General features: G+C 44.8%; 1 protein-coding gene across 1 annotated transcript in view; it reads right to left on the minus strand.

Moving 5' to 3' along the window:
- The window catches only part of TBX1 (T-box transcription factor 1), a 39,891-nt gene that overhangs the window by 5,730 nt on the left and 10,231 nt on the right, over positions 1 to 23,930 (minus strand). Inside the window, exons 3-7 of the mRNA XM_081339355.1 lie at positions 17,205 to 17,306; positions 13,480 to 13,651; positions 11,162 to 11,317; positions 3,914 to 3,981; positions 3,383 to 3,483 (exon numbers count right to left, since the gene is read on the minus strand). Of these exons, the coding sequence (XP_081195481.1) occupies positions 3,383 to 3,483; positions 3,914 to 3,981; positions 11,162 to 11,317; positions 13,480 to 13,651; positions 17,205 to 17,306 (599 nt within the window). The remainder of the gene's footprint in view (positions 1 to 3,382; positions 3,484 to 3,913; positions 3,982 to 11,161; positions 11,318 to 13,479; positions 13,652 to 17,204; positions 17,307 to 23,930) is intronic.

Here is a 23,930-nt window from a genome sequence, read left to right on the forward strand (position 1 = left end):
TCAAGTTAATTTTCCTTTTAGGACTGATGGGGTGAAATACATGGGGGCTGTGTTCGAAACCGGCTGCTTTATGCCAGCTTTGCCCTGGAAGTGGTGGGGGTCAGCTTGGTGGGTGACAGGCTGATCTGCTAGGAATCTCATGAACCCCAATGAGCTACGGGATTGGAGATCTTCCTTGGAACCTGCAAGCGACGTCTCTACGTGAGGTAGTCCTCGACTTACAGCTATTCATTTAGTGAGTGCTCCAAGTTACAACGCCGCTGGAAAAAAAAGGGACTTAGGGCCCTTTTCACACTTATGACCCTGCGGTCACCTGATCAAAAATTGAGACGCCTGGCCGTTGGCTCGCATTTATGACGGTCGCAGTATCCAGGGGGATTGTTGCGTGATTCCCCTTTTGTGATCTTCTGACGAGCAAAGTCAATGGGGGAAGCCAGATTCATTTAACAACCGTGTTATTAATTTAACGACTGCAGGGATTCCCTTAGCAACTTTGGCAAGAAAACGGGGCAAAAGCCACTTAGCAACTGTCTCCCTTAGCAATGGAAATTTTAGGGTCGGTTGTGGTCATAAGTTAAGGACTACCTGTATTATTAAACTGTAGCTTAATTCAGCTGTTCAGAGAAACACAGACCTCTAGTTTAGGTCATTCACCTGCCTACCCCAGGCCAGAATTTCTGCAGTGAGGACCCAAATAAAGGTAAAGGTTCCCCCGCACATACGTGCTAGTCATTTCCAACTCTAGGGGCCGGTGCTCATCTCCGTTTCAAAGCCAAAGAGCCAGCACTTGTCCGAGGACGTCTCCCTGCTCATGTGGCCGGCATGACTAGATGCCAAAGGCACACGGAACGCTGTTACCTTCCCACCGTAGGGGTCCCTATTTTTCTACTTGCATTTTTTTACGTGCTTTCGAACTGCTAGGTTGGCAGAAGCTGGGATGAGTAACAGGCGCTCGCTCTGCTACGCGGCACTCGGGATTCGACCCGCCAAACTGCCGACCTTCTGATTGACAAGCTCAGCGTCCTAACCCACTGAGCCACCGCGTCCCTTGAGGACCCAAATGGTGGGGGTCAATTTGCTGACATTGTAAACCGCTGTAAAGCAGTATATAAGTCTAAATGCTATTGCTATCGTTTCTCCTTCGTAACATCTTTCTCCCTGGACAATGCTTTTTCACCCATTCTTTTGCCTGTCAACCCAGAGTTATCAGAGGTTGCATTCACGCAACGTCCATGGAGGTTCTCAGTCATCCAGGTCGTGGTTGTCCCAAAGGTGTTTTTTCTTTTTCTTTGAAGATGTTTCGCTTCTTCTTCAGCTCTGACTGGATGGTGGGAGAATGGAAGGATTTATACTCCTTGCAGATTGCTGGTCATTTGCATTCTTTTAGAGAGTCCTTGAGGCCACCTGAGGTTTATCTGTGTCCTCAGGGTCACCTGAGTGGTGCAAATGGGTGTGGAGCCTTCACAGATAAACCTCCAGGTGGCCTCAACGACTCTCTAAAAGAAGGCAAATGACCAGCTGTCTGCAAGGAGTATAAATCCTTCCATTCTCCCACCATTCGGTCAGAACCTGAAGAAGCTTCTCGGATGAGAAGCGAAACGTCTTCAAAGGAAAAACAAGAAAGTCCAGTTGCCTCTTGAAAAAGCACCTTTGAGATTCACACAGCTCATTTAAAGCCAGAACTACCCTAACCTCAGAGGTTGCACTCACACCACATCCCTGCTGGATGTGGTTAGCTTTAACCTGGCTTGGTTTTGTGGGCTTCAGCTGCATGCTCACCTGGAGACTGTTGGTCGTTCGTTGCATCGTACAGAAAAGTGGGCTACTGCAATTTGACTAACCTTCAAATATTTCCTGAACGACGCTACTGAAAATGCTGCCTTTTCCCCAAAATAAACAGGACCCAGAATGTTTCACTGGATGAACTGAACAGCTACTGTTAAATTACACACCCTTATTCTTTGCAGAATTCTTTGCACCCGGGACAACATTTGCTTGTAGGGACCTGTTTTTTTTGTTGTTGTTTTTTGGTTTTTTTTCAGGTAGAGTGCTGGATGGTGATACAGCTAGTTGGATCAATTTTGCTTCCCCCCCCACCTCCTCCCAAGTCAAACCACCTATTTACAAAGCTGGCTGTCTTGGGAATTAAATCCTTTTGATGAGTTTGCAAGGAGATGCATTAAGAGCAAAAAAAAATTCCCCCCCCAAGAATAACCAGATCAGCCAGGAAAAGCACAATAAAAGATCAGCCACTAAGAGCCCAATAAAGGAGAGCGAACTTCCATCTCTAAATCCTGGTTAGACGTTCTGCTCTTTGTGAGCAAAATGTTTTTCTTGTAATCCTCTAAAGCAGACTGGCAAATTGCCAAGCGCTGTGTCTTAACTAGTTAGCCGATCTGGCGGTGCATCCCATTAAATGGCAGATTCCTGTGCGTTCACACCCCTAAGACCCAAGGGTGCTCTTTTGGAGGGCCAGGAGAGAGCAAAACCTGCACGGCAGGGTTGACGTGGACCCTAAAGGGTCAATCTTAAGGCCCCTTCCACACAACAGACGTGGCTGGTTTCGTGGGGCTGACCACACCGTAATGCTACTTTCAAGTAGCATTGCCTGAAATCCATGTTAATGTTGAAATGGGTTGGGATTTATAGTTTTAAAATGAGTTTACGTGGCTTTTAATGTTTGATTGGAAACAGAGACAGACAGACAGACAGATGATATAGATAGGTGATAGATAGATAGATAGATAGATAGATAGATAGATAGATAGATAGATGAATGATATCGATGATAGATAGATATAAGATGATTAATAGAGAGATATAGCGAAAGCAAGATAGATAAAAGAATGATATAGAGATTATATAGACAGAGACAGATAGACAGATAGATGGTAGATGATAGATGATAGAAAGATATAGAAGATAGAGATTGATGATTGATAGATAAAAAATGTACGATGATTGATAGAGATAGAAACAGCGAGATACCAAGATAAAGAGAGAGATGAATGATAGATGGAGATTAGATAGATAGATAGATAGATAGATAGATACGCAGAGATAGATAGATAGATAGATAGATAGATAGATAGATAGATAGATAGATAGATAGATAGATAGATAGATAGATATAGATAGATACACAGAGATAGATAGATAGATAGATAGATAGATAGATAGATAGATAGATAGATAGATAGATAGATAGATAGATAGATAGATAGATAGAAAGAGACAGAGAGATAGATATAGAGATAGCATTAGATGATTGGGGGTGATGGACAGGGAATTATCCATAAGGAAATGACAAAACTCCCCCTTTGGGGCTACTTTTTCCTGGGCACCTGTGACTATCCAAGGCCCAGAGTGCCGGTGAACTCACCTTTCTCCGTTCCGTTTTGGTGAATTGGGGAAGACACAGGATTCCTCGACCTGGCGAAGGCACTCATGAGAGGCAGGGCTCCTGGTCGGTGATTCCTAGGCCTGTTATGGGGGGGGGAAGAGGGGGGGAAATCAGAACACCGTTCTACTTTGTGATTGAACAGAGGGAAGATACCTCCTCATCTCTCCCTTGCAGAGGGGGCTCTGTTTTTGTATGAATCGTATTTTTGTACAAGCAGACGAAGTTCCCCATCTGAGTCAAGCCCGAGATGGACCAATTCATCAATTTGTTAGTCAATGCTTAATTAATTGGAGGACAATTAAATCAGTGGAACAACCTGTCTTGAGAATTGGAGGGTGCTCTGATACAGGAGAAGCTGATTGGACAGCCACGTGTCTGAAATGACATAGGGTCTTCCTGCTTGAGCAGGGGGCAGGACTAGAAGACCTCCAAGGTCCCTTCTGCCTCTGTTATTCTGTCCTGTATTCAGCTGAACGTTGTAGAAAAGAAGAACCAATTAAAGAGGCTTACCAATCTTCAGGATCGCAATCCCGGAATCCTTTTGCAAAAGGGTTGCTGGCAATCTTAAGCTGGGTTATCTGAAGGAGAGAATTAGGGAAACGGCTTTAGAGTTATCTCACGATGTCCTTGCCATGGTTCTTAAGTGAATCCCTGCGGTTGTATTTTGCATGCAGCTCTTTTAAAAACAGCTACGGTCAACGTTGCTGGTTTTGAATACCCACCATTAGTGATTATCACCTGAAGTTTCTCAACTATAAATTGTATTGCTTGTAAATCTGTAAACTCTGCAAACCGCTTAGAGAGGGCTCTAAAGCTCTATGAAGCGGCATATAAGTCTAAATGCTATTGCTGTTCTATTCCATTCCATTCCATTCCATTCCATTCTCATTCTATTCTATTCTATTCTATTCTATTCTATTCTATTCTATTCTATTCTATTCTATTCTATTCTATTCTAATTCTATTCTATTCTATTCCATTCCATTCCATTCCATTCCATTCCATTCCATTCTATTCTATTCTATTCTATTCTATTCTATTCTATTCTATTCTATTCTATTCTATTCTATTCTATTCCTCTGGTGGCGCAGTGGCTAGAATGCAGCATTGCAGGCTAACTAACTGCCCACAGCCAGGAGTTCGATCCTGACTGGCTCAAGGTTGACTCAGCCTTCCATCCTTCTGAAGTCAGTAAAATGAGGCCCCCGATTGTTGTGGGCAACAGGCTGTAAACCGCTTAGAGAGGGCCGTAAAGCACCGTGAAGCGGTATATAAGTTTAAGCGCTCTTTTAAGTCTTAATTCTTGGCACCAGGACAGGGGCAACTTTTAAGCTTCACAGACCCCATTTGGAAAAGCACGTATTACCTGCAAAATATCCTGTCCTACACACACACACACCCCAGACCATCACTTCAGAGTATTTATTTCATTCACAGGCGGGTGGGGGAAGAATGAAGGGGGGAGAAGGACATTCTCCCCACCCCCCACCCCCGCCGCCTCTCATTTATAACCCCTTTATATTTAAACAAATCCAGGGACAAAGTATAATGATTGTGAGTTTCCGGAATGGGTTGAAAAACAAACTTTAAGCCCCTCGGTGACAGTTCAACCCTTGGAGGTCAGAGTGATAGAAAGCAGAAGAGAAAATAAGCAGCTGTTTTAAGCAATCAGAGAGATGCCAGTCTGGAAATCGCTTCTTAAAGGCACAGCCCTCCCTCAAGCTTTGCTTCCATTGTTCTCCTCTTTTTTTGTGCTCCATCACTGCTCCTTCCTCCTCCTCCTCCTCCTTCACCTATTTTGAAAAACATTCTTCTCTTCCACCTCCTCCTTCTTCGCTATTGCAATACTATTCCCATTAGGAAAGGAAATAGCCTTCCCTTCTCTTTCTCCATTATTCTGGAAACATCTCCTCCTCTTCCTCCTCCTCCTGCTCCTCCTCCCCCCCTTCTCTCTCTCTCTCTCTTCCTCCTCCTCCTCCTCCTCTTCTTTCTTCATTATTATGAAAACATCTCCTCCTCCTCCTCCTCCTCCTCCTCCTCCTCCTCCTCCTCCTCCGTGTTTACCATTTTCTTATATTTAGCAGGAAATGGCACATTTTATTTATTTATTTATTTATTTTATTACATTTGTATACCGCCCTTTCCCTGAGGACTCAGGGCGGTTTACAGGGAATGTAGGAAAACAGGGAATTTGACATGTAGGAAAACAAGCACTTCTGCAGATCAACTCAAGGAGAATGTGATCCCACCAAAGCAAGAGCATCGTTAAGTCCATCAGGAGGAAGCATAAGATCAGTGGCAATCCCCTCCTCCGCATGGGGCACTTCTGAACAAGTTTACTCCCCCCCCCAACCCCAGGCATCTTTCGAATCAAGCACAACCCCCAAAGTTTCTTTTCTATTTCTTCTGTGTAATGTTCTTGGTGGATTTTTCCATTTCCACCCTAATCGACAGCCCTGGGCTTTTCTGGTGGTCTCCCATCCTAGTTCAACCCTGCTTTTGAAAAACTCACCCAACGCCAGGTCAGTGCTGCCCCCTCCTGGGAGGAGTTTTACACGCAGGACTAATTTGGGGGCCCTAGTGTTGCGTGCACGCACACATGCATTCTGGCCAGCCACTTGCACGGCCCAATTCCGAATAGGAGACTCCTGGTCTTTTGGTTAAAGCACCAGGCTAGAAACCAGGAGACGGTGAGTTCTAGTCCCACTTTAGGCATAAAAGCCAGCTGGGTGACTTTGGGCCAATCACCAGGAGACAGTCAGTTCAAGTCCTGCCTTAGGCTTGAAACCCATCTGGGTGATTTGGGGCCAATCGCCAGAAAACTTCTGAGTTCTAATCCCACCTTAGGGCTGAAAGCTGACTCTCGGCCCAACCCACCTCACAGGGTTGTTGTGGGGAAAATAGGAGGAGGAAGAAAGTGTGTGGGATATGTTCACCACCCTGAGTTATTTGTCAAACTAATAAAGGCAGGATACAAATAAAACAAAATAATAAAATAAAATAAAATAAATAAAATAAAATAAAATAAAATAAAATACAATAATAAAATAAAATAAAATAAAATAAAATAATAAAATAAAATAAAATAAAATATAGTAAAATAAAATAAAATAAAATAAAATAAAATAAAATAAAATAAAATAAAATAAAATAATAAAATAATAAAATAAAATAAAATAAAATAATAAATAAAATATAAAGTAAAATATAAAGCAAAATAATAAAGTAAAATAAAATAAAAAATATATAAGATAAATAAGAAAACAAATTAAAAAAATACACCTCTCTATTCCGTGCATGCACCACCAAAGCGAAATATTCTGGTGCACAATTCAGAAATGAAGAGGACTTCTCAGTATTATCCTAACAGAGACAGCTCGCGGAAACGGATCTTCTGCAAACAAATGCAAAAAATATGGGGGGGAACCAACATTATCCAGCGCTAACGAAGAGCAGGGAGGGGTTCCCTTTGGGGTGTGTGAATTGCATTGGTGGGGGAGGAGAAGGGCTGGGAGCTGCCTTATGGTTCCACCGGTAATACGGGAAGATCAGTTGAACCCAAGTCGTGCTGTTTTGCCCATTTTGAAAGTGGGGTGGGGGGGAGTGAAAGTAGAGGTCTCTGCTTCTCGAGACTCAGGCCTCCCAGGGTGATCGAATTCCTTCAGAAAGCCATCAACGGATTTAGCAGATGAAATGCTTCAAGAAAAAAAGAGAGAGAAGGCAAAAGGCTCTTCAGACAGTCTTGCAGGACGGGGTGGAGATGCAAAATGTACATTATCTGGCTGCTTGCGCACGCAAGAGCGAGTCTGCTTGATAAGGCTCCCAGAAGGAACTTTCAGAGTTTTTTGAACATGGACGTAAAGATGTGTGGATTTCAACTCTCAGAATTACTCAGATGGGTGGACTTCAACTCCTAGAGTTCCCCGGAATAGAATAGAATAGAATAGAATAGAATAGAATAGAATAGAATAGAATAGAATAGAATAGAATAGAATAGAATAGAATAGAATAGAATAGAATAGAATAGAATAGAATAGAATAGAATAGAATAGAATAGAATAGAATAGAATAGAATAGAAATAAGAATAGAATAGAAGTAGAATGGAATGGAATGGAATGGAATGGAATGGAATGGAATGGAGAATAGAAATAAGAATAAAATAGAAGTAGAATAGAAATAAGAATAGAATAGAAGTAGAATGGAATGGAATGGAATGGAATGGAGAATAGAATTTATAATAGAATAGAATAGAATAGAATAGAATAGAATAGAATAGAATAGAATAGAATAGAATAGAATAGAATAGAATAGAATAGAATGGAATGGAATGGAATGGAATGGAATGGAATGGAATGGAATGGAATGGAACGGAACGGAACGGAACGGAACGGAACGGAACGGAACGGAATAGAACAGAATAAGGAATAGAATAGAACATTATAAGGAACAGAACAGAATAAAACAGAACAGAATAGAATAAGGAATAGAATGGAATAGAACAGAATAAGGAATAGAACAGAACGTTATAAGGAACAGAACAGAACAGAATAAAACAGCACAGAACAGAATAGAATAAGGAATAGAACATTATAAGGAATAGAACAGAACAGAATAGAACAGAATGGAATAACAGAGTGGGAAGGGACCTTGGAGGTCTTCTAGTCCAACCCCCTGCTTAGGCAGCAAACCCTATACCATTTCAGACAAATGGCGGTCAAATCTCTTCTTAAAAACCAATGTATTACCCATTGATGGAAGCGAACCATCATCTGCCCTCTAAATCAGGGAGACCCAACTTGGCACATCCATCGTAACACCTTCATCGCATTTCTAAGAAAGAGATGAAGTCGCTTTTCCAAAGCAGGGAAGCTTTGCTTTCTTATAAACACCTGCCAATCTTGAGCTGACAAGCCTCCTCTGGACAAGGCTAATTTGAGTTAAATCCCAGTGATGTCAACCAACTCAGATCCAGGTAGCACCATCTTTGACTCTAGTTCTTCTTCTAAAGTACAGGTGGTCCTCCACTTATGACCACAATTTCTGTCGCCAAGCAAGACATTTGTTAAGCGAATTCTGCCCCCTTTCTTGCCATCGTCGTTATGTGAATCACTGCAATTGTTAAGTCGTCAAGTTAATCTGGCTTCCGCGTTGACTTTAAGGTCTCAAAAGATGATCGCATGACCCCCTAAGTACACGCCAGTTGCCAAGCATTTGGATTTTGTTCACGTGACCGTGGAGATGCCCCAACCATTGTAAGTATGCAAAATGGTCCTCGGTTACTATTCTTCCACTGCTGTTTACGACTTTGAACGGTCACTAAACCAACGGGTTGGATGTCGAGGACAATCCGTACCCTACTTGGCTTCGACTCTTGGTTGCAGAGAAGGCTGCAAAGTCTCCAAGGATTTTTTAAAAAAAAAACACACAAAAAGAAGCCTTTCTCTTCCCCCCCTTCCCCCTATTTCTGATTGAACCACCCGGCGATTTGGAAGCATTAAAAAAGCTCCTTTGGAATTTGGCTTTGCCGATTTCATGGGGTTCCTCTCTGTAGACGCATCTTTCCCATCTGGGCTTTGCGAAAGACAAAAATTCTTCTGGCGTTGATAATGTGCCGGCCACATTAGACACAAGCAATCCATAATCCTTGAAGTCTGGCGATAAAAGGACTTTCTGGCTACATGGGCACATTCTGGGCACGGAGCTCTCCCAGACGTTATAAACAGATGGAGTGAAGTGGTGTTTTTATCCCCAGCTGTCAATTCACACAACATTGCTTCGTTGGGGGATAGTAATTGCGTGCATGGGAAGCTGATAAGGACAACTGAAGACAATGCTCCCTGCAAATATCTGGTTTCTGGTTCCTGGTTGCCTAGCAATCTCATATCATGGTTAGGAAGAACCTCTTCACATTCCAGAGGTTACCAAACTGAAAATTCTGGAATACGTCAGGATCAACCCCCAGGGTCTGAGTTTTATGGGCCAGTGTGATGTGGAGGACTTAAAATTGGCCGCCCCAGCAGTGCACCCATTTAATGGATTAAGGCAGGGGTCCCCAATCCCCGGTCTGTGGACCGGTAGCAGGCCATGGCATGCCAGCAACCGGTCCGCACAAACAAGCAAAGCCCCATCCCGCGGGATGCAGGCAGCACACCAAACCACGCACTCTCCGCTCTGTGGAAAAACCTCCCTCCACGGAACGGGTCCCTGGTGCCCAGAAGATTGGGGACCTCTGGATTTAGGGGTGGGGCGGGGGTGCAAAATTGATCAGCTTTTTCCAGAGTCTGCTTTGATGTTTTCCCATCAGCTCTGCTGGTTGGGGGGAAGAATTCGTGGGCTGCCCTGTTTCCAAAGATGAGGTGTCCTTGGCGCTCTCTGGACTAGGTTGTTTTCTTGTAGACGTTCCATTACCCAACTAACATCGTAACATCGTCAGTAGAAAACCCCACTCCTTGCTAGCATTGATGACGTTCGGAGCCCAGGTGATCCTTGACTTACGACCACAGCTGGGTCCAAAACTTCTGCCGCTACGTGAGATGTTTTGTCAGCAGAGTTTTGCCCCATTTTGCGACCTTAATTAAATCACTGCAGTTGTTAAGTTAATGACAGGGTTATGAAATGAATCAGGCTTCCCCATCGACTTTGCTGGTCAGAAGTTCACAAAAGGTGATTCACATGATGCCAGGACACTGCGACCGTCATATACATGAACCAGTTGCCAAGCATCCAGATTTTGATCACGTGACCAAGGAGAGGCTGCAACGGTCCCAAGTGTGAAAAACGGTCACGGTGTTGTTCTAACTTCAAGCAGTTGCTAAGGGAACTGTCGTACGTCAAGGACTATCTGGAAGGAGATGTGATTTGTAAAACAGATCCCCAAATTGTTCTGGTTTTCTTTGGTGTGGAGCACATCAACTATCCAAAAAAAGAGGCTAAAGGTAAAGGTACCCCCGCACGTGCGTGCTAGTCGTTTCCAACTCTAGGGGCCGGTGCTCATCTCTGTTTCAAAGCCAAAGAGCCAGCGCTTGTCCGAGGACGTCTCCATGGTCATGTGGCCGGCATGACTAGACGCCAGAGGCGCACGGAACGCTGTTACCTTCCCACCAGAGTGGTCGCTATTTTTGTACTTGCATTTTTACGTGCTTTCGAACTGCTAGGTTGGCAGAAGCTGGGCCACTCACTCTGTTACGCGGCACTCGGGATTTGACCTGCCAAACTGCCAACCTTCTGATCGACAAGCTCAGCGTCCTAACCCACTGAGCCACCACGTCCCCTATCAAAGAGGCTAGTTGCAAATACTGTAAATCTTTTCTTTTCTTTTCAGCTGACATCTGTTCGGGCTGGCATCCTAAACATTTGTCCTTTCTTTCTTTTTCCTGCCAAGATGGGTGAAGGAACCGCATCTAGACTCCACTGAGTTGCCAGTCCCACAGAGTTGCTAAAACTGGAGGAGAAAGCCTAATTTTCATGGGCCAGATTCTCATTGCTCTTAAGCTGCCTTAATTCTTCCTTCCAGTCCCTCACATCTGAGATGATTTAAACAGGAACGCGTCACCTTTAAGAGATTTGCACCCCATATATATATATAACAAGTAAGGTTTGGTTGATTGACTGCACCCGACAAGCTCATACCTTCTCTTTTCCGGCTCTTCATCCATCATGTCACTAGATGGAGATGTTCTGGACAGGAGGAGGTGGCTTTTAAGGCCAGGGCATGTTGATAAATGACTACATCTCATTAATGAATTCCAGATACTCACCCGATGGTTTTGGTAGGCCGTGACGGCAGTGAATCGGGTCTCCTCAAAAACAAAGGTCTTAAAGTTCTCCTCGGCGTACTTCTCGCTGTCTTTCCGCGGGTCCACGTAGACCACGTGGAAACGGGGCTGGTATCTGTGCATGGAGTTCAAAATGATCTGAATAACAAAACGAGCGAGGGAAATCATATAACGGGTCCGTTCAGCCACATCGAGGCGGTAGCGACGCGCGCGAGAGAGAAGACCTCACAAAATGTTGGGGTAGAAGAGGCCACTTCAAAGGCAGCTTGCTCAACTCAGCTTGGCAAGAAGGATGGGGGAGTTGTCCACCATGTTGGCTGGGGGAAAAAAATAGCTCATTGTTTCAAGCCTTGGTTGGGGATCATCTGCCCCCCCAAAAGATACTCTTCACATCCTTCTTCTATAGCAGAGGTTGATGGGTGAGGTGTACCCCATGTTGGCTGGGAATGATGGAGCTGGTGGTGTCATGCGGCTGCAAAGTTGTGGAGTAGGGATTCCTCAACTCTTTAACAGGTGTGGACTTCAACTTGCAGAATTTTGGAAGTTGACCTCCATGCATCTTAAAGTCACCAAGGTTGGAAAACCCTACTCTACAACTTTACAGCTGCACGACAAGCCCCATCGTTCCCAACCAACGTGGTGGACACCTCACCCATCATCTTCTTCTGTGGTAGAGGAAGGATCTGAAGAGTATCTTTTTTTGTGGGGGAGATGATCCCCAAGGCTTAAAACAAAGAGCTATTTTTGGCTATGGTTTGAGATTTAAAACTTGGCCCTTTTATGGCTTGTGGACTTCAGCTCCCAGAATTCCTCAGCCAGGCACGCTGACTGAGGAATTCTGGGAGTTGAAGTCCACAAGTCATAAAAGGACCAAGTTTGAAGACCCCTGGCACAGTAGATGCTTTAAGTCAGAGATGTCTTTTCATCTTCCCAGTTTGGCCCACAACCTTGAGTTTCCCAACCAAAGTCTTCATCCTGCTGAATTTCCAAGACCAGTTAAGGCCGATAAGATGCATACACATGGTTGTAAGCCAATAGATCTCTATAGATCTATGGTGGCCCAGTAGATCTGGTCAACAGTTTCTTGATCAATTCAAGAAGAACAACTTGAAGAACAACAGGACAACTTCCTCATTCTATCCTTCAATTATTCAATTTTTCAACCATTTAAGCTTTCCCGTTTAGCCCACAACTTTGAGTCTTCCAACCAAGCCTTAATCCTGCTGAATTTTCAAGGCCAGCTAAGGCCGATAAGATGTAGACACATTGTCGTAACCCAACAGATCTGTCGTAGCCCAATAGATCTGGTCAATAGTTTCTTGATCGATTCAGGACGAATTTGAAGGGACTATCTCAGGGGTGTCAAACTCAATTTCCTTGAGGGCCGCATCAGCATTGCAGTTGCCCTCAGGGGGCCGGGTGGGTGTGGCCAGGGTGGGCGTGGCCTACTGGGTGGGCGTGGCTAGAGTGCGTATGGCCTACTGGGTGGGCATAGCCAGCTCTACATCGTTGGCATCAAGGGTGCCTATGGGGGTCTGGGCAGGAGTGGGACAGATCTGAGGGTCTCTGGCAGAAGGAGGGTCTCTGGGCCAGGGCTAAGGCAGTGGGGGCCGTTCCCTCACTGTTTCCAGGATGGCTTCGCGGGCCGCATGAAACCACTTCGCGGGCCGGATCCGGCCCCCGGGCCTTGTGTTTGACATGTCTGGACTATCTGATCATTTGATCTATCTGGCCTGGACTGAGGGGTTTTAAGTTTTAAACTTTGTTTTAATTTGTTGGGCTAGTAATTAATTTAATTCATTTTAATTCTATTTCTATTTTAACTTTTATATTGTTTTTTAAACTTTGCCCTGTAAACCGCCCTGAGTCCTTCGGGAATAGGGCAGTATATAAAACTAATTAAATAAATAAATAAATAAAATTTATGCAATCATCCGATGATCAATCCATTTGAACATCACCCGACTGTCACAGGAAAACACCCAGATACAAAGAATTACCTTGAACAAGTACAAAAAAAGAACATAAAAGCTAGAGAAACCTGTCCTAAGATAATAAGGATTTGTTTAATGGGACCACTGTTGCTTTCTTCAAAACTTTTTTTTTTTGCTAACATTTCATCGTTTTAAGGTGCTGCTATGGTTTTCGTGTGTTGGGAGATGCCCAGAGTCACATTTGGGAAAGAGGCAGGCATCTCAATCGATCAAATAAATGGGGATGGTGGTGGTGCTCGTGGTGATATTCATGACCCCCAATCTCCCCAGCTGCCCCTGGTTCTCCCTTTCCCAGCGACCACTTACGTGCCCGTTGTCATCCAGTAAATTGTTCGTCAGCTTCAATTTATCAAAGGACACAATTTGCTTCATCCACTGAGCGCCCCTCGCTGGGGAGTCTGGGTGGTAGTGCACCCTCCCGGGCGTGGCAGGATCGGCTTTGCCAGCCACCAGCCAGGAAGAACTGTGAAATGCATACCTGTGGGGAGCAGAAAAGTCAGGAATTGGTTTGACTCACGGTGCTTGGAAAAGAGACCACCAGGAAATCCCAGAGGTGTAAATTAGATGTTTAAAAAAAAGACAGTTAGAACAATTAATCAGTGGAACAGTGGCTTGCCTCCAGAAGTTGTGAGTGCTCCAACACTGGAAGTTTTTAAGACTGGGCAGCCGTTTGTCGGAAATGTTATAGGGTTTCCTGCCTCAGCAGGGGGTTGGACTAGATGACCTCGAAGGTCCCTTCCAACTCTCTTATTCCATTCCATTCCACATTTTCTATTCTATTCTATTCTATTCTATTCTATTCTATTCTATTCTATTCTATTCTATTCTATTCTATTCTATTCTATTCTATTCTATTCTATTCTATTCTATTCATCCCATCCTCTATTCTACTCTACTCTACTCTACTCTATTTCTATTTCTATTTCTATTTCATTCTGTAATTCTATTCTATTCTATTCTGTTCTGTTCTGTTCTGTTCTATTCCATTCCATTCCATTCCATTCCATTCCATTCCATTCCATATATTCTATTCTATTCTATTCTATTCTATTCTATTCTATTCTATTCTATTCTATTCTATTCTATTCTATTATTCTATTCTCTCTACATTCTATTCTGTTCTATCTACATTCCATTCTATCCTGCTGTGGTTGCACAAAGAAGCAACTGCAGGATGGCTGCCTTGACATCTGAGTGAGGCTTGTTCCCTTCCATCTAACCCTGTTGCCCGCATTGGACCCCCAAGGAAATTCTAGACTTCCCAGCCACGGGTGTCTTTAAAAAGCAGGTTTGGGTGAAGGGTGGAGGCTCCCAATGAAGGCTGAAGAGAAACAAATGAGGAATCAAGCAAGAAGGAAGGCGGGGGCGCCTCAGGCAAAATCCTCTTTCTTGCATGCAATAGATCCCCTTTCCTTTCACAAGCAAACATTTTTGAAGCCCTCCGGGAAGCTGCCGAGATATTTACCTCCTTATCGGGCGGCGGGTGCAAGCGAGGAGCTTGAAGGGGTCTGCAAAGGAAAGGGGGCATAGGAATGGGAGAGTAACACCATGCGCCATCCCATAACTGGGGGGGGGTGGTCCTCTGGTCTATGAGGTCATCGCGGCACACAAGAGGTCAACGTGGCTTCTCTTTTTACCCCCCTCTCCCAGAATGTTGGGTGGTCAAGGGGTAGTGGTGGAAAACCTCTGGGCTCTTGTTTTGTTGTGGTTTTTTTCCCCCTATGCTTTTGATCTAAGCTGCTGGGAGTCCCTTTGAAGAGTGAGACAGATGATGTACACTTTTAATCATGAGTCCCCAAATAAATAAATAAATAAATAAATAAATAAATAAATAAATAAATAAATAAATAAAATCAGTAAACAAACTAGCAAACAAATGCTGGCATTGTTCCAGAAAGGGGTGTGTGTGTGTGTGTGTGTGTGTGTGTGTGTGTGTGTGTGTGTGTGTGTATGTGTGTACACCTGTGCTTGCGTGTTTGAGCAATGGAGGTAAGAGATGGAACCCTGGCCGTGCAAAAAACGATACAGTTTTCCCCAAAACACTGGGGGCGGGGGGGGGAATTACAAGCCGCACAAAATTCTCCTCTTCTCACACCGTTCAATTTTGCCAGGAGTTATCAGTCGCCCTCAAGCAGGTCAGTGGAAAGGGGTGGTGGTGGATGTGTTCACAGGACGCATGAAACTCCAATGATATTTGGCTGCCTGAGGGGGTCATGTGAAGCCTGCGTGTTTGGCGAGCTTAAGGAATCGGGTACGCCCGGAAAAGTAGGTGAAGTTCATAGCTAGGCCAAGGATGATGTGTGAACGTGAATAGGAATGAACTTTCCCTAACTGAATACCCCCACATAGTGCTGGGAGTTATGGGAACTGGAGTCCAGCACATGTGGGGAGTGCACAGTTGGTAAGTAAAGTGGGAGGGAAGGAGGCAGCAGGAAGGAGAGAGAGAGAAAGAGAGAGAGAAGGAAGGAAGGTAGGAAGGAAGGAAGGAAGGGAAAGAAAGAGAAAGAGAAAGAGAAAGAGAAAGAGAAAGAGAAAGAGAAAGAGAAAGAGAAAAAAACACTTATGCACAGAGGAAAACAGAAAGAGATAGAGAGAAAGAAAGAGAGAAATAAAAAAGGGAGAGAAAGAAACAAGAGAGAAAAAGAGAGAGAGGAAAGATTTCTACTAAACCTGTTTTTAAAAAAAGGCTCAGAGGCATTCTTGCTTTTAAACTGAGAACAAAATTGGAGATAATCACTGACAAATGACTGAAGCCTCAAAGCAAAATAATGATTAAAAAAAAAAGTAACAAATTTGAGATTTAGCTCCTAAATTGCAGCTTCTTGGCAAGAAGCAGAGGGCAACCAAGACACTTTGTTCAGACTAGCTTTGGAGAGAGCAAGAAATGCGTGGAAGGAGCCCAGCGTGGAAGAACAAATTAGGGTGAGGGGGGGGAGGAAAGGAAAGAGGGCCACTGGGAGAGGAATATACCACTCAGTGAAGGCCCCCACCCACTGAAAAGCATAGGGTTAATCAACCCTTCCTATGACTGTATGGTAGAAGTGAATTTTCCTCGTTTCCAAAAAGTCGATTTTTGCTCCCCTCCCCGGTTAATAGAATAGATTAAAACAATGGGCTGGGGGTGAGGACAATATTTCATGGTTTTTATCCTGCCTTTACTATTTTTGCAAATATGTCAAGGCGGCGAACATAGCCAATATACCTTCCTCCTCCTATTTTCCCCAGAACAACAACCTTGTGAGGTGGGTTTTGCTGAGAGAGAGGGACTGGCCCAAACTCACCCAGCTGGCTTTCATGCCTAAGGCGGGACTAGAACTCACCATCTCCTGGTGATTGGCCCAAACTCACCCAGCTGGCTTTCACGCCTAAGGCAGGACTAGAACTCACCATCTCCTGGTGATTGGCCCAAACTCACCCAGCTGGCTTTCACGCCTAAGGCAGGACTAGAACTCACCATCTCCTGGTGATTGGCCCAAACTCACCCAGCTGGCTTTCATGCCTAAGGCGGGACTAGAACTCACCATCTCCTGGTGATTGGCCCAATGTCATCCAGCTGACTTTCATGCCTAAGGCGGGACTAGAACTCACTGCCTCCTGGTGATTGGCCCAAACTCACCCAGCTGACTTTCATGCCTAAGGCGGGACTAGAATTCACCATCTCCTGGTGATTGGCCCAAACTCACCCAGCTGGTGGGACTAAAACTCACTGTCGCCTGGTGATTGGCCCCAAGTTGCCCAGCTGGCTTTCATGCCAAAGATGGGACTAGAACTCACAGCCTCCCAGTTTCTAGCCTGCTGCCTTAACCACTGGACCAAACTGACCCTCACAATACTGTAAGAACAATACTAAATCCTCCGAGGAATATTCTGCCTCGATGGGGAATTTGCAACTCCAGCATCAGCAAAAAAGGAGACAGACCCCCCAGCCCTGGGATCTGGTTGCAGCTTGTGATTGTCATCCTCCCTCCGTCCCTCGCAAGACCCTCAGCCTCCGGCTCGGAGGTCACCTCCATTCAAGGACCAATACTTGCCGATAACGTTTGTCGTCCACCGGGACAAAGTCCATCAGGAGCATGTAGTCTGCCATGGGATCCATCCCGAAAATCTTCACCTGGAACGTGGGGAACATCCTCCTGCAGGAGGAAGAGGAGAAAGGTGAGAAAGAGCCACTCTGACCTCTGCCTGAGGGAAGACTTTCCAACAAAAGGGAAACCCAGGTGGCGTTGAGCAGTGAGAACCTCAAAACCTTGTAGGAAGGTGGCTAGACAGTGACAGAGGACCTTGGGGTGGACATGGCCATCTCTTGAGGCAAAGGGAGGGATTTTGCCCACCACGAGTCCTGCTGAATGAGATGTTTTGAAGGCCATTTCTGACATCGCCCAGCCAATGGTGGTGACCCAACACTTAGGGTGTCACCCTAGCCATGTTTTTGATGACATTTAAAAAAAAAAGAACTAACCTTCTCTTCTAAACCAATTTATGAGATCGTGAGGAGTCGCCAATAGGAATTGACTGTCAATTGGCCATCTTCAGTGTGTCACGAGACTCTTCTTCATTATTTGTTCTCTTGCCCCACTGGCTACAGATTGGCCTCTTTGGCCTCTTGGTCTAAAAAAACCTAACTTAGAGATGGGTACCATATGCTGTCTGATTTCAGATTTCACGCTTTAAATCTCAATTCTCTAACTACCAGTAGGATATTTGTAGCTCAGGGTTAAAAACGGGTGGGGTTTTTGGTGCTTCTGAGCGTGGTGGTTTTCTTGCAGAGAGCTAGCCCCTCTCTCTTCTAGCACTGATGATGTTACCTAGTTGGGTAATGAAACGTCTTCAAGAAAACAACCAAATTCAGAGGGCACCAAGGACCCCACAGTCCTCCTCCTCCTCCCTTCTAGCACTGATGATGTTACCAAGTTGGGTAATGAAACGTCTTCAAGAAAACCACCATGTTCAGAGAGCACCAAGGACCCCCAATTCTCTAACTGCTTAATTCTGCACTTAGCATATTCAGGGGAAGAATTCTGACTACTGACTAGGTCAGAATCTGCAACTTTTTTTTAAATTAAAGCTCCCAAGTTTAAACTCTTGGCTTCATCTTCCTGGCCTTCTGAGTTAGTGGGTCTTCTTTTGACATTCTTGGAAGAAGCTAAAAAAAAATATATCCATCAAGGAATTCTCACTAGCATGGCAATCCCTGGCGCCCATCCCTCAGCCCTGACAAAGAGGCAAATTAGCACCACTGAAAAATCCGCTCAATTGTATTAGTCAAGCTTCTAGTTCTCATCACAACACAACACAAAGCCAAACTCGGTCTGATTTGCTTTTTTGCCTTTCTTGGGTGAAACTCAAGGTTGCAAGTTCTGGGATTATTATTATTTTTTTAAAAGGCAATTTGAGCCCAGCTTTACAAACCCAGAGCAACTGACCGGAGAGCATGTATGTCCAGGAATGAATAAATTCCATCATTAAACTCGTGGGATTCCTTCCACAGAAACTCTTTCTCCTCCCCCCTCCCTTTTAATTTACAGATGCCTCCAACACTTTCCTTGCTCCGGGCTTGCAGTAAATGTAAGTGTAACGACACACGCCCTGCACAAGTTTCCTTCCAAACGCAAGATGCGTTGCCATATTCTGAGGCTCCTGGCAAGCCAATATCCAAAGCTCCCTAGCAAGAAAGGCTGGCTGTTAAAAGAATCTGCCTTTTCCAATTAAACATGACAATTTGTGGGCAAGATTCCATCCAGTTAGGAAATATTTTTTTTCCCCTGAAACTCAGCTGAAGGGAGAAGTGAAAGCACACTCAACTGGGCGCCTGGAACTTTGGCTGGTTCCAAAAAGTGGCCAAGTTGCGCTCACACTGCTGTAACCAGGAACACAAAAGCCAGGACCATTTGAGGGCACTTGAATGGACACCTAGAGAAGTTTCTCACAATCGCCCAGACTTCAACCCTCAACCTCCCCAGCCAGGTGGAGAGGATGGGTGTTGTAGTCCATGCCTCGCGCAGACCACCAGCTTTCCCTCCCTACTGCTCCCCTCCTTGGTCTGAATCAACAACCTGAGAGAGAGGGAAGGTGGATGAGGGGGCGGCTTTGGGGAATTTTGCTACCCTCGCTGAGGTCTAGAAACTGATCTTCGGCCCAGTCTCCTTTCTGAGCAGGTTGCCTTCCCCTGCCTAGCTATTTGTCAGGATTTAAGGATAGTGACCTGGGTGGCTACTCCAAATTTATAGCAAAGGAAGGGAGGAGGAGGAGGAGGAGGAGGAGGAGGAAGGAGAAAGAGAAAATGGAGAAGGAGAAGAAGGAGAGAAAGGAGGAGGAGACGAGGAGGAGGAGGAGGAAGAGGAGGAAGGAGAAGGAGAAAGAGAAAATGGAAGGAGGAGGAGGAGAGGAAGAGGAAGGAAGAGGAGGAGGAGGAAGAAGGAGAAAGAAAATGGAGAAGGAGGAGGAGAAGAGGGAGAAAGAAAATGGAGAAGGAGAGAAAGGAGGAGGAGGAGAGGTAGAGGAAGGAGGAAGAGGAAGGAGAAAGAGAAAATGGAGAAGAAGAGAGAAAGGAGGAGGTTTTAAAATCCCACAATCCACATTATACTTATTTTCTCCATTTTGCTCTTACATTTTACCGCCAGGGAGGGAGGGAGGGAGGGAGGGAGGGAGGGAGGGAGGGAGAGAGAGAGAGAGAGAGAGAGAGAGAGAGAGAGAGAGAGAGAGAGAGAGAGAGAGAGAGAGAGAGAGAGAGAGAGAGAGCGCAGGGCCGATCCCCCAGATCCACCTGATGGGACCTTATTGACAAAGGAATCCGAGAAGAGGCCGCCGTTTAAAATATTCATCGCGCGTCCTTCCTTCGTCCTTTCGCCCTCAGCGAAAACGATCTGAACTTGTTTCCATTCCTTCGCGACTTTCTTAGCAGCCCCGGTCTGGATGCGGATGGTCGATCTGGGGTTTGTTGCGTGCGTTTTTTTTTCTTTTCTTATAAGCAGCTCAGATCCCCCCTTGCCTCGCCCAAGTAAAAGCAGACTTTTCAGTTCGTCCTGACCCCCTTCGGGACGGTTCAGGTCGCTTCACACGACCCGCAAACATTGGCGATACCAGAATAATTTGACAAATACGATTTGAACTCAGAAGGCCGAGAGGACGAAGAAGAGGAGGAGGAGGAGGAGGAGGAGGAAGAAAAAAGCGAATTAGCCGCGTTCGCAGCCTTGAGCGACTTATAAAACGAATTACGGGCGGGATATGAACGAATGAAATAAATCATCATCATCTAAACATCTGGCTAGATGTACGGTTAGCCCAAAGGATACTAATAAGCCAAGTCCTTGGACCTGAATTATTATTATTTTTTTCAAGTAAATTTTATTTATTTATTTAAAAAAAAAAACGTTTTCTCCAGCCTTCGTCTGCGAACCTAATCGTAGATTGCCCGTAATAATAAATAAGATAGCGTATTAATACAACGCAACGCAATGCAAAACATAGGATGGTAATATAATATTTGATAATGATGATAACATCTGATCGTATCATATTTTTGATCGTGAAAGATCCAGCAAAAGGGATCTTTCCCCCCCCCCTTGGAACAGCTGACTTCCCGCAAGGCCTTGAACACCCTCAAAGGACCACATCTGCCGATCCCAAAATCCCGGGGAAGGATTCGATGGGCGGGGGGGGGGGAAATGCGAAACCCGGTCTGAACATCTGGCCGAGTGTGCGAAGACTCACAATAACATCTAACCTCTTAGTCCAATTGAAACTCCGACTGTCCATTTGGAAGAATTCTTTTGCGTGCGTGTATGTGTGCGCGCGATTGTGTACATGTGATTGTGTGTGATTTTGTGTGTGTGTGTGTGTAAAACCGTGCAGTCCGGTTGAAATCAACCCTACCAACCGCGCGGGGGTCTTGGAAAACTCCCCTCCCCACTCGAAACAGCAAAGGGGCGCCGCGGATTATTTTTTCCCCTTTATCTTTTTTCTTTTCTTTTCTTTTTTTGCACGTGTGAAGCTCGTTTCTTCCCGCAAAGCCGGGAACTCTCCGAGGGAGATGGACGGTTAAGAAACTATGAAATATATACATAGAATCTGTAAACTGGCCGGCATTTCGGCGAGAAAATGACCTTTTTTCCGTCGGGATTTTTTTTTTACCCTTTTGGGAGGCGGGGGGGTGGGGGGGAGTGACTTTGAAATCGCTTTTGCGAGACAGGCGGTTATACAGATCGCATAAATCGATAGAAATAGATAAAAAAAGTGCCGTCCGCGGCATATATTTTTTTACTCGGGCGTGGGGCTACAAGACACCCCCCCAAGACTTATTTCTTAGAAAAGGGGTGCACGGTCAGAACAACGGAAGATAACTTCAGCGGAGACTTAGATTGTTATTATTTTAATTTAAATAATGACCCGTTATTGATAATAGGATTTATAACAACACGGAGTCGGTATAGGTGTTTGTTCTTTTGCGGAAAAGAGGCATCCCCCCCCCTTTTTTTTTACGCATACAGAAAATTTTAGGGCATAATCTGAGCCCCCTTCCTCAGATGGGGAGGCGGGGGGGGGGGGAAGAAAGGGCCCTTTATTTCCCTTTTAGCTTTGAAAATCTCCAAAGACGGATTTCTGTGGAAGAGCGTTAAACTTCTTCGGCGGATTTAGAAGACAGAAGAGGAAAAAAATAATAAATCTATCAAGGAAAATGATTTATTTGGCGCTGGTGGATCAGGCCCATTGGTGTTCTTTCCAACCGTCTCTCTCTCTCTCTCTCTCTCTCTCTCTCTGTCTCTCTGTCTCTCTCTCTCTCTCTCTCTCTCATAACCCAGCCTTGAGGAGGTGGGGGGCAGGAGATGTGAAAAAGAGTCTCAACTTTTAAAAGTTCTCAGCAACTGTTCTCCAGCTTACTGTGGCCTCTAAAGCCGAAATAAAATGAAACAGCTGCCCTATTTATTAAATTGTTATTATTATTAAACAAATTTATATAACTCCCAACTTACTCATAGGTGACGCCAGGCTGATTCATAGAAAATTCACACAAACACACTCTCTCTCTCTCTCTCTCTCTCTCTCTCTCTCTCTCTCTCTCTCTCTCTCTCTCTCTCTCTCTCTCTCTCTCTCTCTCTCTCCTTGTCCGTCCGTCTGTCTCTCTCTCTCTTACACACACACACACACACAAACGTTTGGTGTCTCACCAATACATTTGTGGGATTGCACATTACAAACTGCAGAATTCCAATTTCGGGGTATTGGGGGGGCTATTGGAATTTATAGTCACGCTTTATGGAGAGAGTGCCAGGTTGGAAGAAAGTTGGACGGGGGCATTGTACAAAGCCAGGGTAACCTTTAACCACGGTCTCTTCACTAAGCTGAGTTGGCTAGTATTTTCCAGCCAGCAAAAAATAAAAATAATCGATTGCTACCGCATCTTGGCTGCAAAAATCAGAGCGTCCTCTAGAGGGCAGCAGGATGGACCCCGTGGGTCCAGTCTGTGCTGCCCTCTAGGAATGGTCCGTGGTATTGCTAGAGTCAGAAATGGGGAAATTACACTTCTGAGAGGACGTGGGGGGGAAGGTAGGGGGCTGTGGCTTTGTATGTTGGGTAACCCAAATCCCCATTGTTGGTAAGCCTTGGTTTGTGACTGGGCACAACTCTTCAGTGCAACTCTGATTTATTCCACAAAACAGATTTTAGGACACCTTAAATCGATGCAGCACACCAAAGAGGCTTACTTTTAAGGATTTCTGTAAGGAATAGTGCTGAAACCACCCCCTTTTTTTTAATCCAAGGAAGACTCGTGTGAAAGCAAAAATATAGAATTTATCTGGACGCATGCAGTAAAATATAACCAATTCCAAAATATGTGGAAACCACCACCCCAACCCCACCCCCACCCCGATTTGCGGCTTCCTTTTAGTTGTAGATCCAGGCGGTTAAATCAGTTAGAAAACTATGCCTAGAAACGCTGACGTGGGAAGAAGTTAAGGTCCACGAAAACATTTCATTTTCCGTTCATTTTTTAACCAAGACCAACGAATAAAACTCTCCGTTAAAGAAAAGGGCCAAGGCGCGCCTGGATTGCAATCTTTCATTTCCAACAACAGAGACGAATCCACGTGGCCTCGAACTATTATGCATAAGGATCGGCCGGATCTCCACTTTAATTCCAGGTTTGCATGATTTTTCCCTTAAAATAAAAGGGGGAATAAACACACAAGAGAAGAGAAGAGAAGAGAAGAGAAGAGAAGAGAAGAGAAGAGAAGAGAAGAGAAGAGAAGAGAAGAGAAGAGAAGAGAAGAGAAGAGAAGAGAAGAGAAGAGAAGAGAAGAGAAGAGAAGAGAAGAGATTGCAGAATAGAACAGAACAGAAGAGAAGGTGTCTATTTCTAATTTTTCCCCGGAGCAATGTTTTGATAGAGCAGCTTGCGTTCAACTTAACCCCGTTCGTTTCTTTCTTTTCCTTTCTGTTTTTTTTTTAACGAAATGCGAACGGGCACTTTCTGAGGACATTTTTCTGCACCCCTCCCCAGCTTTAGGAGGCCTATAGATCGATTCTTCAAAGAGACGAATTGCAAACTGGTTGCCTTCAATAGGAAAGCACGCCTAGATTGTCACTTGCATTTGAGGGCCAGCAATATATTTTTCCCCCCTTGGGCCAAAGCCGCGTTCAAAACAGGTTGCCTTCAATAGGAGACCATCCTTAGATTTGCATTTGAGGGCCAGCAATATATTTTTCCCCCCTTGGGCCAAAGCCGCGTTCAAAACAGGTTGCCTTCAATAGGAGACCAT

Source organism: Vipera berus (assembly GCF_964194415.1).
Source record: "Vipera berus genome assembly, chromosome: 14".
Lineage (NCBI taxonomy): Eukaryota > Metazoa > Chordata > Lepidosauria > Squamata > Viperidae > Vipera > Vipera berus.